This window comes from Aethalodelphis obliquidens, unplaced genomic scaffold (genome assembly GCF_003676395.1).
Source record: "Aethalodelphis obliquidens isolate GAN/ISIS:26980383/991018 unplaced genomic scaffold, ASM367639v1 scaffold24, whole genome shotgun sequence".
NCBI lineage: Eukaryota > Metazoa > Chordata > Mammalia > Artiodactyla > Delphinidae > Aethalodelphis > Aethalodelphis obliquidens.
The window spans coordinates 23,073,129-23,089,105 of NW_020837968.1; the positions used below are offsets into that span (position 1 = coordinate 23,073,129).

A 15,977-nucleotide genomic window follows, 5' to 3' on the forward strand; every position below is an offset into this window, starting at 1 on the left:
AGGTTTTATAGCTGATGATTCCAACTCTACCAACCCAAAAAGACTCAAATTACATCGTTCAAAGTGTTAGGTTTTATATTTACTTGGATTTTATATTTACTTGGATTTTTTCATCCATATATTTTAATGAGTACTACCCCTTATTTTCTTACTCCTCTGTCACTGACTTCTTTAAAAAATTTTTTTAATGCAAATTTATATAGCTTTCAGGGTGATATTTATGGCTTTCAGCATTAAAATGGTGCTGAATAAAAATACATTACTATCAAATTAGACTTGTTTGTAGAAGTTTAGGTCTTAATAGTTGTGTTTATCAATGAATTGATAAACTTCTTTTTTGTTAATTTTTCTTACCAGTTACCCAGAGATACTTATGTAGCCCCAAGCAATTTTATCTTAGTCTAAAAAGGTGTTACCACTTTATGCTTCTGAAGAGTGAAAAATTGTTCCTGTAAAATAAGTGAGCATATTTATTTCTAGTACTTGGATAAACTCATTTCTTTAATCAAATTAGAGAAGTATGTACTGGAGACTGGGGAGGATATGGAGATGCAGGTCACCTGCCTTCATAGAGTCTAGAGTCTAAGTGGGGGAAGAGACTCTTTAAGATGAGTTAATTTCCTCATCTGTATTATGGGGATAATAATAGTTCTTACCTTATGAAGATTATTGTGAGGATTGAGTTAAATCATGTGAAAGGCTTTGAATTACGCCAGGCACATAGTATGTGCTTCATAAATGTTAGCTGTTTTTACTATTACTATTAAAAAAGAGATTTGTACAAAGTGCTTTGGGGGCACAGACTAGGCAGGGATTGACTCCCTGGAAAAGAGAGGGGAGTGATAAAATTTTTACCTGCCTTCAATTCTGCTTCATAGTTACCTTGTTTATCTTTGCTATTGAATGCCTACTGCATAGTAAGTCCTCAAAGGAAGGAATCAGAGAAGTTACACAAGTGAAATTTTCTTAAAACATCTTAAAGTAGATGCCAGTAAAATTGGAAGATGTAGCATTAAAATTTATCTCAGTCTTCTATGCCTGACTTAATCCTAGGATAGAATTTAGAATATTTTTTCAAATAAGTAAATAACAGAGGATAATTTAAGGAATAGAAAAGCTATTATTTTTAAACAGGCTTTTGAAACAAGCTGGGTTTTCAAATAGTTTAGGATGATACTTTCTAACAAGGACTTGGGGTGCAAGTATCTTGCACTTCAGACTAGACACATAGCTATATATTTTGACAGAAGTACTGTGTCGTTTTAGAGCAGTATAGCTACATTGGTTGTCTGCCGCTATATAACAGATTACCCAACACTTAGTGGTTTAAAACAATGATTTATTATTTTTCATGATTCTGTGGTTTGACTCAGTGGTTATTCTGGTGATCTCAATTGGGGTCACTCAGTTGGCTGCATTTAGAGGGTAACTAGGCAGAACTGGGAGATCCCAGAAGGCTTTGCTCCCATATTTGGGTCCTTGGTGCTGAATGTTGACTGGGAGTAAATTGGTTCTCCTTCCTGTTGCCTTTCTTCAGCAGGACAGCCTGAACTTCAGAGCATTTGGCTGGCTTCTGAGAATGCAAACTACCAGCCCTACTAAAGGCTAGAACCAGAGCTGGCACAGCATTTGTTCTAATACATTTTATTGGTCAGACAAGTCACAAGGCCAGCCTAGATTCAAGAGGAGGAGAAACAGAGTCCATCTCCTGATGAAAAGAGTGGCAAAGAATTTGTGGCCCCTTAATCTACAGTAGTAGCATGGTGCATTATTTTTGATTGGCTCTTTGCATTCTACCTTCCATGATTTATCCCTTATGTTTCTTCCCTTATGTTTTACCTTTTTATTTTTTCTTTCGTCCTCAGTGAATTTTTGTAGTTTGTCTTCTGTTTCACTGATTTAAATTTCTGTTCTTTTGGTACAGTGTGGATTTTAGTTCAGCCTTTGTTTTTACTTTGCCTGTATGCATTTCTTTTCTAGTTTTCTTTTAATATATGCTACATTTTAACCTTCTCCCTTTTCTTTGTGCCTTTTATCTTTAATTTTATGGAATCTAAATCTTCATTCACAACATAAATCATAGGTGTGGTAGCTGGGCTAGAGTCATGTCAGAAACACTGGGGTGGTGTCTACCAGGTTTTGTTATTGACAGTAGGACCCTGAATCTTTGGTTTAGGAATCTAGTGGAAGATGACTAGATAGCCCCTTTTGACGGAGACAACCCTTCAGCTTTTGATAATCACTACTGAGTTTTTTTTTTGCGGTATGCGGGCCTCTCACTGTTGTGGCCTCTCCCACTGCGGAGCACAGGCTCCGGACGCGCAGGCTCAGCGGCCATGGCTTACGGGCCCAGCTGCTCTGTGGCATGCGGGATCCCCCAGACCGGGGCACGAACCCGCGTCCCCTGCATCGGCAGGCGGACTTCCAACCACTGTGCCACCAGGGAAGTCCCAATCACTACTGAGTTTTTACATGTTGTAAAAATGGTTTCAGCTGGTTACCCATAAAATTGTAGTGAAATTATAAATTGCTTAAATTTTGTGATTTAAAACGCATAAGATAAATGCTAGTTTAGAAAGCATTTCAACCTGTGCATAACTTAAGTAAACTCAAGTAAAGCCTTTTGATGACTGCAGCTGTGGTAAACATGCTGCCTGCAATCTCAGGAGAGATCCTGGTCCAGAACCACCTGACTATGCCCCTCCTGTCCCATTGAAACTGTGCAGAAGTTTACTGTATTTGAAACGTTAACTTTTGGGGTAGTTATATAGAAATTGTACAGATTTTGGTATCAAAAGTGGTTTTATTTTGCCATAACAACAACCTGAAATGGAGGCCTGTCTTTAGAACTCAGTGGTGGACACAGTCTAGAAAGATTTTGAGGCATTAGTGAAAGCCTGAAAAGCCTTGAATAGATTGTTAGTGGAAGTTTGAGGCCTTTGAGAAAACTGTGGGTAAGAGCTTAAAGAAAAGTAAGAAAAATGTTATCAGCAGTTTGAGGAAGGAGATTCTTGTCCTGTAGTGGCAGAAAGTTTAGGAACTCTGTCACCGGCTATAAAATGAGAAGCAGGAAAATGTACACAATGAACTAGGTGATCTAGCTAAGGGAATTTTGTAAGCAGAATGGTTTCTTCTTGCTGCTTATATATAAAATGTAAAAGGAGAGGGACCAATCAAAGGAAGTACTGTTAAACAAAAAGGAGCGTGGAACTGCTGAGTTTGAAAATTCCTAGCTTCTTCATTTGACCAGTGTTGCTAAAATTAAGGAGTAGATTCTGGGAAACAGCAAATCCAAGACACTCTCAGGAAAACATGTTCTACAAATGAAGCTGAGGATGTGACTTTAAAATCCTTCAAAACCTCAGAAAGATCCAAGTTGTTGTCTCAAAGACCTCTTGAGTCAAACAGTAGGGGTTCTAAGAGCATTTAGAGAGTTGTCCCTCAGCAATCTCATCAGAGGCCTACCATATAGAAGGAAGGGCTTATCTTGAAGAGATTTATGGATATGGCCTTTGTCTCACAATGGAGTAAACTGTGATAAGATTCTCAGGAGATCCACAAAGTTTCTTCTCTCCTCTCTTCCTCCCTTTCCCCTCGTATTCTTTCTTTTAATGAGAGTGAATTGGCCAAAACACTGTCAGCTTGCACTGGACTTGGACAAAGACAGTACAAACAAAAAGCAGCCTTTGGATCCCTGAACCTCTGCAGGCGGGAAGCATGTTGAGAAAACTGCACAGCTGCAAACATGGGCTATCCTTTATGGAAAAGAAAGGATGACTTGGAAAGCAGAACCAAGAGCCTAGAGGACAGAAACAGGCCTTAAATTCTGATCCGGGATTGGCTGTACTGTGCTGGATTTCAGAATTGCTATGAGCCAGTGACTCCCATCCACCTCCTGCTTTCTCTCTTTTGAGCAGCAGTACTGTAGTAGTTTCCCTGTGCCTTTTGTGCCTTTGGTCCTGAGTTCCTGACCCACAGAAACTGTGAGATGATAAAGGCTTATTGTTATTTTAAAGCTCTAAATTTTGTGGTAATCTGTTATGCAGTGATAGATAACTAATGCAGTGACAAGTTGAAATATGGCAGGCTGAGAACAGAACCCTGCAGACATTTCAGCCCTGGAAGTGGGGGAGAACATGAACACAGAGGGAAAATAAGACCTCTGATTTCAAAGGTCTTCATCTGTTAGAATCATGGGCTGACTGTATGTCATTGGAAAAACATGTAAAGTCAAGAATATTAATGTGTGTTCTGTTAAACAGTGGAGAAAGGAGTTATCAATAATTATTGCTAAGGACTAGAATTTTATGTGTAAAATGGGGAAGAACTCTACTTATGTTACCTTTAGTTTTACCATTTAACCTTGTTTCTTAGTAAGCAAAGTTGTTTACATAGTGTATATTCTCAGAGGTCAACTTATTAATTTTGTATAGAAGTATTTAAAATAAATAAATCTTAGATACAGTAGGGCTCTATACTCAGCTTTTATCAGTTTACTTATCTTTAAAGTGAATGAAAAGAGGAAATTACTTTCACTCTTAACTCTTTATTTGAAAATTTTGAAAATTTTAGTTATACAGAAAAGGTAAAAGCTACAGAGTTAATGAGCATGTAAACATCCTTAATGTTTTACCACATTAGCTTTATGTGTGCTTTTTTCCCCACCTTTGAAGGTACACTTGCTAAAACTTGCATATATTTAAGGTATACAATGCAGTGTTTTGATATATGTGTACATTGTGAGATGATTACCATAATTAAGCTAATTAACATATTCATCACCTCACACAGTTACAATTTTACTTTTTTTTTTTTTGGTTGAATCATTTGAAAGGAAGATGCAGATGTTGCTCCATCCCTTAGTTCTGTTAGCCCAAATCTCCGAGAATGAGGTATTTATAACTATCATTAATACAACTAAGAAAATTAATACATTCAACAATCATATCTAATATGGCAGTCCAAAAAAGCTTTTATATGTTTTTAAAAATCTAGGATCTATACAGTATATTTGCTTACGTCTCTAGTCCGTTTTATTCTGGAATAATAAAAATGTGACATTATGTTGCTTTCTATGACATTGATTCTAATTTTCTTTGAGGATTTTATGCATCATGTTGCCTTGTAGAATATTCCACATTCTGGATTTGTCTAATTTTTCTTTATTATTACATCCAGGTTGAACCTTTTTTGGTGAAAATACTGTGTAGATGATGTATAGTTGATCAAGAAGGTGACTTCTGGATCGCTTCACTATAGATATGTTTTTTTCCCCATTTACAAACCTGTGGGGTCATAATTCCCAACAACTTTTCACTTTGGTTTTAAACTTCCATTGGTGCCACTGCCTGAATCAATTTTTACATTGTGAATTCCAAAGGAAAATTCCTTTGTAATGGCCATATAATATAGCCATATTCGCAGTTCCCTGCAAAAAATAAAATTCCTTAGCCCCACTGAAAGAATCCACTGTTGTTTTTTCTTGTTAATAATAAATATGTTATTTGGACTGTGGATTTGAATATATTTATTGTCTGAGTTCCATGTACGTTTATTTTTCTTAATGAAGAATTTTGAAAAACTTTGATTTAATTTAAAACAATAAATTAATAACAGATCTGTTGGATAGTTTTTAGAATTCCTAACAGTGAGGCTCATCGAACAGTTGTGCGATACTTTTTGAATACCAGCTACAGTGTAAGGAGTCACACCAGATAGTATAATGTACTTAACATTAAAAGCTGTAGGCCTCAAACACTTATCCAGATAAGTTGAGAAGGTAAGACACATCTGCATATAAAAATAGAATAATATTCACAGCAGGAAAGCATATATGCTGAATCACTGGTATAGTCAGTAAATGATTTTTGTGTTCAGGAAACAGTCACTTTGAACTTTGACATGTGCAAAAGCAGTGTAGGTATATGAAATGTCTTAGGATGTCACTGACATTCTGAACCTGGGCTTTGTTTTTTTTTTTGTGGTACGTGGGCCTCTCACTGTTGTGGCCTCTCCCGTTGCGGAGCACAGGCTCCGGACGCGCAGGCTCAGCGGCCATGGCTCACGGGCCCAGCCGCTCCGCGGCCTGTGGGATCTTCCCGGACTGCGGCACGAACCCGTGTCCCCTGCATCGGCAGGCGGACTCTCAACCACTGCGCCACCAGGGAAGCCCTGAACCTGGGCTTTTGAAACATATATTCCAATAAATAATCTAGTGCCTACCATGTTGTAGCAAGAAGAAGCAAAAAGAATAAAACATGTCTCTTGCCCTGAAACACTATCATTGAGGATGATACTGTACTATCACAGGGATGTATACTATATAAAATCATTAAAAATTCTATAATAAAGGTATCTACTTAGTGCCAAGGCTGTATAGGAGAGAGAACTAGGAATTCACATTGCTTGGGAAGTGGGTGTGTGACAGGAAAGGCTTCACAGAGTAAGTGGCATTTGAGTCTGAGGGGAAGTTTTTAGATTGAGAATGTAAGAGTATTCTAGGCAATAGAAGATGGGCCCAAATGCCCAGAGGTGTGATATTGTGTGGCTTGGTTTTAGAGCCTGGTGATGCCATTTCAGGAAATTCAGAAGTGGTCCTGGTTTGGGGGAGGGGATGATAGAAATGGTTGTTCAGCCTTTCGTGTGTGTAATTTTTTCTCATACAGGAGAACAACACAGTTGAATTTTAATGGTATGTATAATTTTTCAAAAAAAGTATACGGAAAGCAGTGGACTGAAGAATGAACCCGGGAAACACTTAACTCTACTAACAATTGAGGAATGGGAGGAAAAGGTGACCTCCTTAGGGAAGTACAAAAGGCGTTATTTATTAGGAAGGAAGAAAGCTAAAACAGTAGTGTCATTAGAACCAGTTGACAAGAAATTTTACAAGAGGATGGTTAATATCACAACAGAGTGTACAAAGGAAATGAAAAAATGTAAAGAGGCCATTGGATCTGACAAATAATTTTGTGAATTCAGTTTCAGTGATTTGGGGGAGGGAGCTGGAAGCCACTTTCCTGGGGAAAAAGAATGATGGATGCTTAAATACTGGATTTAAACCATTTGTTCGAAAACTTTGGCAGTGAAAAGTAGGGTAGCAATGGAATGAGTACAGTTTGGTCAAGTGAAATTTCTTTTAAAAGTTAGAGAAAGCCTTGTACATGTATGATGACAGAGTGGAACATGCCAGTGGGAAAGGACATACTACAAGTTGGCGGAGCATAATTGATGGAGCAAAGGGTTGGGAAGAGATGAGAACATAAGAGAAAGGATTAGCCTTGGAAAGGAGGAGAGGCAAGCTTCTAGTTGGTCCAAAGGGAAGGAAGTGATCATGAAGGAAGAACAGAAAAGGAAGGATTATTAAGGAAGAGAAATGTAAAAAAGGAACTTACATGTGGTGCTATTACATTCTCTGTGAGTTTGGATAGAGCAAAATCATTTTGGTTTTTGAATTTTCTATTTGATTTATGTATTCCAGGAGCATTAATAGAGGAATTACCCACCCAGCGTAATCTAAAGTTGGAGAGCGGCATGGCAGAAGGCTAAAGGGCAAAGGGGTAGACACATGGTATTTTCTACCATTAGAAACATTTTAATACAAAGAAAATATTGAACATCAAAATACTCTAATATTTAAAAATGCAATTGTTGTTAATACGTAAAGATTTAAAACCCTGTTTAGGAACGCAATATTACTGGGTTTAATTTAAAAAATTTTGTTAGTATATAAATTTAAAAGTATATATAGATAAAATTACTTATCCAATGTTTAAAATTTTGCAGCGTTTTTTTAAACTAAGGACTTTTCTCTATGAGAATAATTAGGACTTTTCAAATTCTAAGCAACAACAACTCAACACAAGCTTAAGCAATGAAGGAAAAATTAAAAAGAGGGGATGGATTTATTAGATTATGTAAATGGGGAATCCAACATGGACTAATTTCAGGTATTCCCGAATCCAGGAATCCTGGTGATGACGTCAGGTGTTCTTTTTTCTGCTCCATTCTGCTGTTTTCCGTCTGTGATGTTCTCATTTTCAAGCAAGGTTGTGCTCTGTAGTAGGCATGTGGTTACTAGAAGCCCGAGGGCAATATCATCATGGCTCACTATCCGAAAGGAAGATAGGCTTTTTCCCACCAGCCATATAGCAGATACCAGAGTAGATTGTGTCATTTTTTTCACCCCTAATTATCACTGTAGCCAGGGGTATACTCTGCTAGTATAGAGCCTGGGTTATGTGATCATTTCTTGAAGGAGGTCACAATAACTGTGAGCTGAAGGGTGGTGGCTCAGAACTTTGGCACGTTTCCTTCTAGTTGTATGTATGTATGTGTGTGTGTGTGTGTGTGTGTGTGTATGTACTTATTTGTTTTGTAACAAACCAAGTAGTGTAATGAATGCCTTGTGTCAAATTCCTTAGGAAAGAATCAGCCTTTGATTGCTTATATAAATGAGTCTTAACAGCTTTTTAAGTTTATGATTTCATAAAGATACTGTAGAAGCCTTTTCTTTTTTACAAGTAAAAGTGTTTTCTATGCTATATATCATAGTATTTCCAGGCCTTCACAAAAATGGAGCAGTCGTTCATGGGTTGACTTCAATAGTAGCAAAACAAACATTGTGTGATGCTGAAAAGACCTGGATGTGTATCTAGCAGGAGTCTTGAGTTTTAATCTTAACACTTTCAGTAACTAACTGTATGTAAACAACACATAAAACTACTTACACCACTGGGACTGTAAAAATAGATAGGTGGATTAGAGATCTTGTGAGGCTCTAAATTTCTGCTATTTTTAATAGAGTAATTTGGGTTACAGAAAAATGTTAAATAGGAGGAATCTTAATATACTGTAAAGAAAATTAATGATCCTAGTTTTCATGTTAGACAGACTTGGATTTGAATTCCAGCTCCTCTACTCACCAGCTGTGTAAACTTGGACAGATTGCTAAACCTTGTCTCTTCATGTAAAGAATGGAAATAATAATAATAATAAGAAGAATACCACCTGATTTGAAGTGTAAGGATAGAAATGCATTTGATTTCTGCTCAGTAAACTTTTACTTTTATTAGTTTCTGTAAAGTCCCCTACAAGCTCCAAAATTTGATATTTGGAATTATTTTTGCTACATGAATGTTCATTTCTCCCATAATAACTTTTCTGATAAATTCTATCTAGGAAAATTACTGTTAAGTTACAAATGTATAGTTATAAATGTATATTTATAACAGCTGCATTATGCCTGTGACATGCTTCCCTTTGAGACCATGTAGTAGAGAATTCATATGGACCATTTCATAACAGGATTTGAGCACTTAATGGTTAGCTATCTTACCAAGAGTTAGGCTTAGTAGGAGATTGTATTGGAATATACCTGATAAAAGGCAAATTATGCTAGCAAAAATGAGGCATACAAACTTAAGAAAATTCTGACTAGGCCATTGGAAATAAGCTGTGGACTTGGGATCTACTAAGATTCCCGAAATCAAGCTAGATAGATATCACTTAAGATTATTGTAAAGATTAAAGGGCTTAAGCCCTTTAAGCATAGTATTTTTCTTATACATTAGCTACTACTACTGATATTTTTATCTTCTAAGTATTTGTATCTTCTGAGTATGTTTCCTCATGACCAGCAAACCACATTTAGACGAGAACAAATGCCATGGAAAATCCAATGCAATTTTTTTTTTTTAACAATTTGGCAGTTTCTTTCTTTCCCTTTTTTTAAATTAATTTATTTTTGGCTGCGTTGGATCTTCCTTGCTGCGTGCGGGCTTTCTCTAGTTGCGGTGAGCGGGGCCTACTCTTCGTTGCAGTGCGTGGGCTTCTCATTGCGATGGCTTCTTGTTGCAGAGCACGGGCTCTGGGCGCACGGGCTTCAGTAGTTGTGGCATGCAGGCTCCAGTAGTTGTGGCACGTGGGCTCAGTAGTTGTGGCTCATGGGCTTAGCTGCTCCATGGCATGTGGGATCTTCCTGGACCAGGGCTTGAATCCGTGTCCTCTCTGCATCGGCAGGTGGATCCTTAACCACTGCGCAGGGAAGTCCTCCAATGCAGTTTTTATCTAAGGAGTCTACTGGAACCTTCAATCGAAAAACAAAACCCCCACAAAACTGAAGAAGCTTATCCAAAATCCCAAACTAGGGTTTTATTTTTTTTCTTATTTTGCTTTAGTTCCTGAAATAATTTTTCATGAGAAATTTTTTAGTATTCATTCAACAAATATTTATTCATTATGGGCTAGGTACTGAGGAAAAGAGCAGTGAACATAGATAGATAACATACTTTATATTAAGAAAAAAAACCAGTGGCTCGTTTAAATTTTATTTTATAATAGCTTTGTAGTTGCAAAATAAAATTGAAGCTATAAGATTAATTAAGGCTTTAGTATACCAATGACTTTTCGGTAGGCTAGATGGAAAGAAACTTGTTTAACTTTGTTTAATTTGATGTTTCTGAAACTTTTTGACCTATTTTCCCTTTTTTTCTCCCCCACTGAACCCACTTTCAGAGATAATGGTATATAAGTAGGTTTCTTTAACTGGAAGTGAACAATATTAGGTTAACTATGTGATATTTGTAGGGCAGAAACGGTTGCATATCAACATTTGTAGTTCATCTTATACTAATTGGATTACTCTGTCCTGATTTGCCTGGGACAGTTCTGGTTTATGCCCTGTTGCTCCAGTGGGATTATTTATAGTCTTCTCTTTAAATCTCAGAAGTGCCCTGGTTTGGATGATAAATTTTTTGGTCCCCCTCTAGCTAACACTTTTGAACCACTTATGATGTGCCAGGCAGCATTCAACCCTGTGAGGTTGGTACTATTTTATCTTTCTTTTTTAAAAATGAGTAAGCTGAGGTACAGAGAGGTTAAGTCTTAAGATTACACACCTAGTAAGTCATGGGGTCAGGATTCAGATGCAGGCACACTGGTCCTAAAGGGTGTGCTCCTAGCCATTATGTCTTGTGACACAAGAACGCTTTGCGAATATGCTTAAGGGAAGAGGGGGAGGACAGAACTCTGGAGAAAAAGCAAGTAAAAGGAATAGAAACTTGGAGATATGGCAGAGAGTAGGAACTAAAATTTGTTGAAATTGATTTATTTCCTCTAATTATCCTCATCCTCTTTTTAACTAGAAAGAGGTATTTTCCTTTTCACTGTTTAATAAGTGCCCCAAAGTATTAGACAGTTTTCTCTTGAAATATAGTGAAAGAGCATTTATTTAAAGCAGTTTGTTTACGTGTACTTTGTTTTTAAATTTAGGGATATCTTCTTTTTCCTTAAGTAACAGAAATCACACTTTTGAAAAGGCTTTTAAAAAGCTATCAACTTATGACAGTTTCTTCATAGATCTAAAAGTTAATTTTAGGTAGGGAATTTATGGAGCTTTTTTTTTTTTAACCTACCTTATTGCCATATTTTAATGTTGTCCTATTTCTACCTCATATCATATTGACTCCAGCCTAGCTGTGTCCCCCTTTATCCCATCTGGAAGTTAAGGAATGCTAAAGTATATTTTTGCTTCACTGACTAATAATTTCTAGAACTATGAATTTATTATTGTCTACAACTATAGTTAACAGTTTGATTTTTACAACTACACCTTTAAGGTAAATGTACAGTTCTTAGAATTTTAAATGTAAATATTTAATGAAACTGAATAAAACAAAACTATTAAATAAGGTAGTATGTAGGCGTTCAGTTAGATTTACCAAACATTGAGGCTCCATTATGGTTAATTTTTCTGCTTTGTACTTAGGGATAAAAAGGTTAAGTGTAACTGTTTTCCTGTATCATCTTTCCCCTCATTCTCCCTTGTTCTCCCTTCCCACCCCTCCCCTTTGTCCTTTCTTCCTGCCCTCCCACAAACCTTATTGAGAGTCTACTATGTGCCATTTGAGCTCAGGGATATAAAGATGAATAAGTATTGCCTGCACTCATGCCTTAGGGAGACAGACCAGCCCCTGAGTGAACCAGCTCAGAAAAGTGTAGCAAGTGTTAGAGCCAGGCTCGCACCCAGAACTGTCTGGGATTTTTTAAGGATGAAAAGAATTTAAGTCATCTGATAGGAGGAGCAGAACTTAAACAGATAGGGAAATATGATGAGTATTAGAAAGAGGGGAGCTCATTGGTCACTGCTGAGAGGGCAATTGCTGTGTTAAGGGGTTGACAGCCTTATTAGTTGCCTTGGAGCTGAAGGTTGAGGAATCAATGGGAAATGAGAAAGTAGTCTTCTAGGAAGCTTGATGTGGTGAAGGGGATTAGAGAAGATGGTAGCTTGAGTTTGTTGTATGGTCAAGTGACAATTTTTTATAGTGAGGAGATGAGATGAATATATTTGCTGTCTAGGAGTGAGCTAAGAACTGGCAAGGTGAGATTAAAGGACAAGAGAGAGAAGATGATAGAAAAAATTCCTGTAGGAAGTTAGATAATATCAAGTACACAAATAGAAAAGAGGGTTGGTTTTTTGTTTGTTTGTTTTGCTACCTTGATGTTTGAATTACATAATAAAATAGATCAGTAAACATCTTTATGATCTGGAAGCTCTTCTAATAGGCATATGTGCTAAAATCATTTAAAAAGAATTAAAGGAATTATACTGACTATGTTGTCTGATATTCCTATATGAAAATAATTAGAAACTCCTTTTATCCGTAACTTCCCTGTTGTTCAGTGCTCCAAACAAAAGCAAATGGGTCTTCATTGGTAAGAAAAAAGAGTATCTGTTTTAAGGGTCAGTTGTGTCAAATTGTTCTAACTGGAGGGAGGGGTGCTACTGTGTCATAAATAGCAAGTTTTCTGTGTTTATAAATCAGTGTCTGAGAATCCCAGGATTCTCATTCAAGGGGTCTGGGTTAGGACCCAGAAACCAATTAATTTATGCATGAAATGTTTTTTTTTAATATTTAAATATTTATTTATTATTTTGGCTGCGCTGGAATCTTAGGTGCGGCATATGGACTTCTTAGTTGCGGCATGCATGTGGGATCTAGTTCCCTGACCAGGGATTGAACCTGGGCCCCCTGCATTGGGAGTGCAGAGTGTTACCCACTGGACCACCAGGGAAGTCCCCTACCAAATGTTTATTGATCGCTTTCCTACCATTGTCTTATTACCATAATGTGTAGGTGATGTCAGAAGGTGGCCCAGGTGCCTACTCTCTAATTGAAGGACAGAAATAATGAATAAGTAGTTAAACAGGATAATTTCATACAGCCATAAGTGCTACAAAGAAAGTAAACCATGGTATGTACTATGAAAACTAGAGTTACCCTGGTGGGGGAGAGAGAGATAACTTTGCAGACGGTGATCTTGGAAGGAGACTTTCAGGAAGTGAGTTTTTTTAAAACCTTGCTTTTTAAAAATTATATTTTAAAATTGTGGTAAAATCTACATAACATAAAATTGACCATTTTAACCATTTTTAAGCATATACAGTGGCGTTAAGTATATTCACATTGCTGTACAGCTGTCACCACCATCCATCTCCAGAACTATTTTTATCTTGCAAAACTGAAACTTTGTACACTTGGCTCCTTCCATGTCCAAAGGTTCTGCATCTCTGGATTCAGCCAATCACAGATTGAAAATATTTTGGAAAAAAAAAAAATCCAGAAAGTTTCTAAAAGCAAAGCTTGAATTTGTCTTGTGCTGGCAGCTATTTACATAGCATATGTATCATTTCAGATATTATAAGTAATCTACAGATGATTTAAAGTATATGGGAGGGTATGCATAGGTTGTATGCAAATACTATGTCATTTTATATAAGGGACTTGAGCATCCACAGATTTTGGTATCTGTGAGGGTCCTGGAACCCTGTGGATACCGAGGGATGACTATACTCTTTAAACCAGGGGTCCCCAACCCCCGGGCCACAGACCGGTATTGGTTGTGGCCTGGTAGGAACAGGGCCACACAGCAGGAGGTGAGCAGTGGGCTAGCGAGCAAAGCTTCATCTGTATCTACAGCCTCTTCCTATCGCTCACATTACCGCCTGAGCGCCACCTCCTGTCAGTTCAGCAGCGGCATTAGATTCTCATAGGAGCACGAACCCTACTGTGAACTGCGCACGCGAGGGATCTAGGTTGCGCGCTTCTTATGAGAATCTAATGCCTGATGATCTGAGGTGGAGCCGAGGCGGTGATGCCAGCACTGGGGAGCGGCTGCAAATACAGATTATCATTAGCAGAGAGGTTTGACTGCACAGAGACCATAATAAATCAGTTGCTTGCAGACTCATGTCAAAACCCTATCTGTGGGACTTCCCTGGTGGTGCAGTGGTTAAGAATCGCCTGCCAGTGCAGGGGACATGGGTTTGAGCCCTGGTCCGGGAAGATCCCACATGCCACAGAGCAACTAAGCCCGTGAGCCACAACTACTGAGCCTGCACTCTAGAGCCCATGAGCCACAGCTACTGAGCCTGCGTGCCACAACTACTGAAGCCCGTGCGCCTAGAGCCCGTGCTCCGCAACAAGAGAAGCCACTACAATGAGAAGCCCGCGCACCGCCACGAAGAGTAGCCCCCGCTCGCTGCAACTAGAGGAAGCCTGTGCGCAGCAATGAAGACCCAACACAGCCAAAGATAAATTAATTAATTAATTAAAAAAACAAAAACAAAACAAAATACGTGTCAGTGAGTGGCAAATGAAAACAAGCTCAGGGCTCCCACTGATTCTGCGTTATGGTGAGTTGTATAATTATTTCATTATATATTACAATGCATTAATAATAGAAATGGAGTGCACGATAAATGTAATGTGCTTGACTCCCCCCCCCGCCGCCTCCCCCCCCACCCCACCACCCCGGTCCATGGAAAAGTTGTCTTCCACGAAACCAGTCCCTGGTGCTGAAAAGGTTGGGGACTGCTGCTTTAGACGGTAACTCTCCATTTCCTGCTGAATGAGATACAGCAGGAGTCAGAAATAGCTGATTTTTTGAAATCAGAAAGCAGATGGACAGGCAGTAACTGATTAGCAGAAAGGAAAAGTTACAATGCCTATAAGTGCACAATACCTGTAAGAGGTGTAATACAGTTGACCCTTGAACAACACAAGGGACCCCCATGCAGTCGCAACTCCACGTATAACTTTACAGTCAGCCCTCCATATCTGGAGTTCTGTATCCACAGATTCAACCAGCTACAGATCATGTTACACTATAGTACTTATGTAGTGAAAAAAATCTGTGTATAAGTGGATTCGTGCAGTTAAGCTCATGTATTCAAGGGTTATCTGTATTGTGTCTTTCTGAAGCTCCCAAGAGGCTCAGCATTGGGAGGCACCAGATACTAAGGAAAGTTGAGGTCAGAAGTGGAGCTGAAAACGGAGATTGGTCAGAAAATAGGTACGTTTATAGGTTCTTTCTGTGTATCCTTATAGGTAGGTGACTGCCTCCACCACCAATCCTGGCCTCAGTAGACCAAGGTTTATTCTTTATAAAATTGAAGAAGTGCCTGCATTTTGAAACCAGGGGCAAGTGGATGGCTGATTATTTAAAACAGGAAGATTAAGGGAAATGTACATCCAAACTCTGGAACTTCTAGCTTGCTTCCTCTTTTCTCCTTCCAGAACTTCACAGTTTATCCAGCTCATCTCCTGCAGAAAACTGAACTATCTTAAGGTACTGGTAGGCTTGCCACAAGAGACCCCAGAGTGAATTACACCTGTTGACAAGCCTATTCCCCCACACAGATCTTTCAGTCAATTCTTTTCAGAATGTCATTCTTAACTATGAACTAAGAATCCAGGACCATCAGACATTTGAGGAAAGCCTCCATAAAAAAAGAGAGGTCAAAATAAGCAAACAGAAATAAAGAGGTGGAGGAGGGGAGTGATACCTGGAGTATTGGAAGAAAACAGACACCATAGGGATCAAAAAAAAGCCTAAAAAAAAATCCTCTAATATTATTATCAGAGAAGACACCTGTTTCTCTCCCTACTAAAATGATAGAGAAAACTAAAGCATAA

At 38.2% G+C, this 15,977-nt stretch overlaps 1 protein-coding gene across 3 annotated transcripts in view; it reads left to right on the forward strand.

The window, feature by feature from the left end:
- The window catches only part of AKT3 (AKT serine/threonine kinase 3), a 397,863-nt gene that overhangs the window by 26,071 nt on the left and 355,815 nt on the right, over positions 1 to 15,977 (forward strand). For 2 of the 3 annotated variants that reach the window (XM_027122450.1, XM_027122451.1), the window contains exon 3: positions 15,264 to 15,354. The exons of the other annotated variant lie outside the window; for it this stretch is intronic. In XM_027122450.1, coding sequence (XP_026978251.1) covers positions 15,264 to 15,354 — 91 coding nt within the window. The remainder of the gene's footprint in view (positions 1 to 15,263; positions 15,355 to 15,977) is intronic. 3 annotated transcript variants of the gene reach the window in all.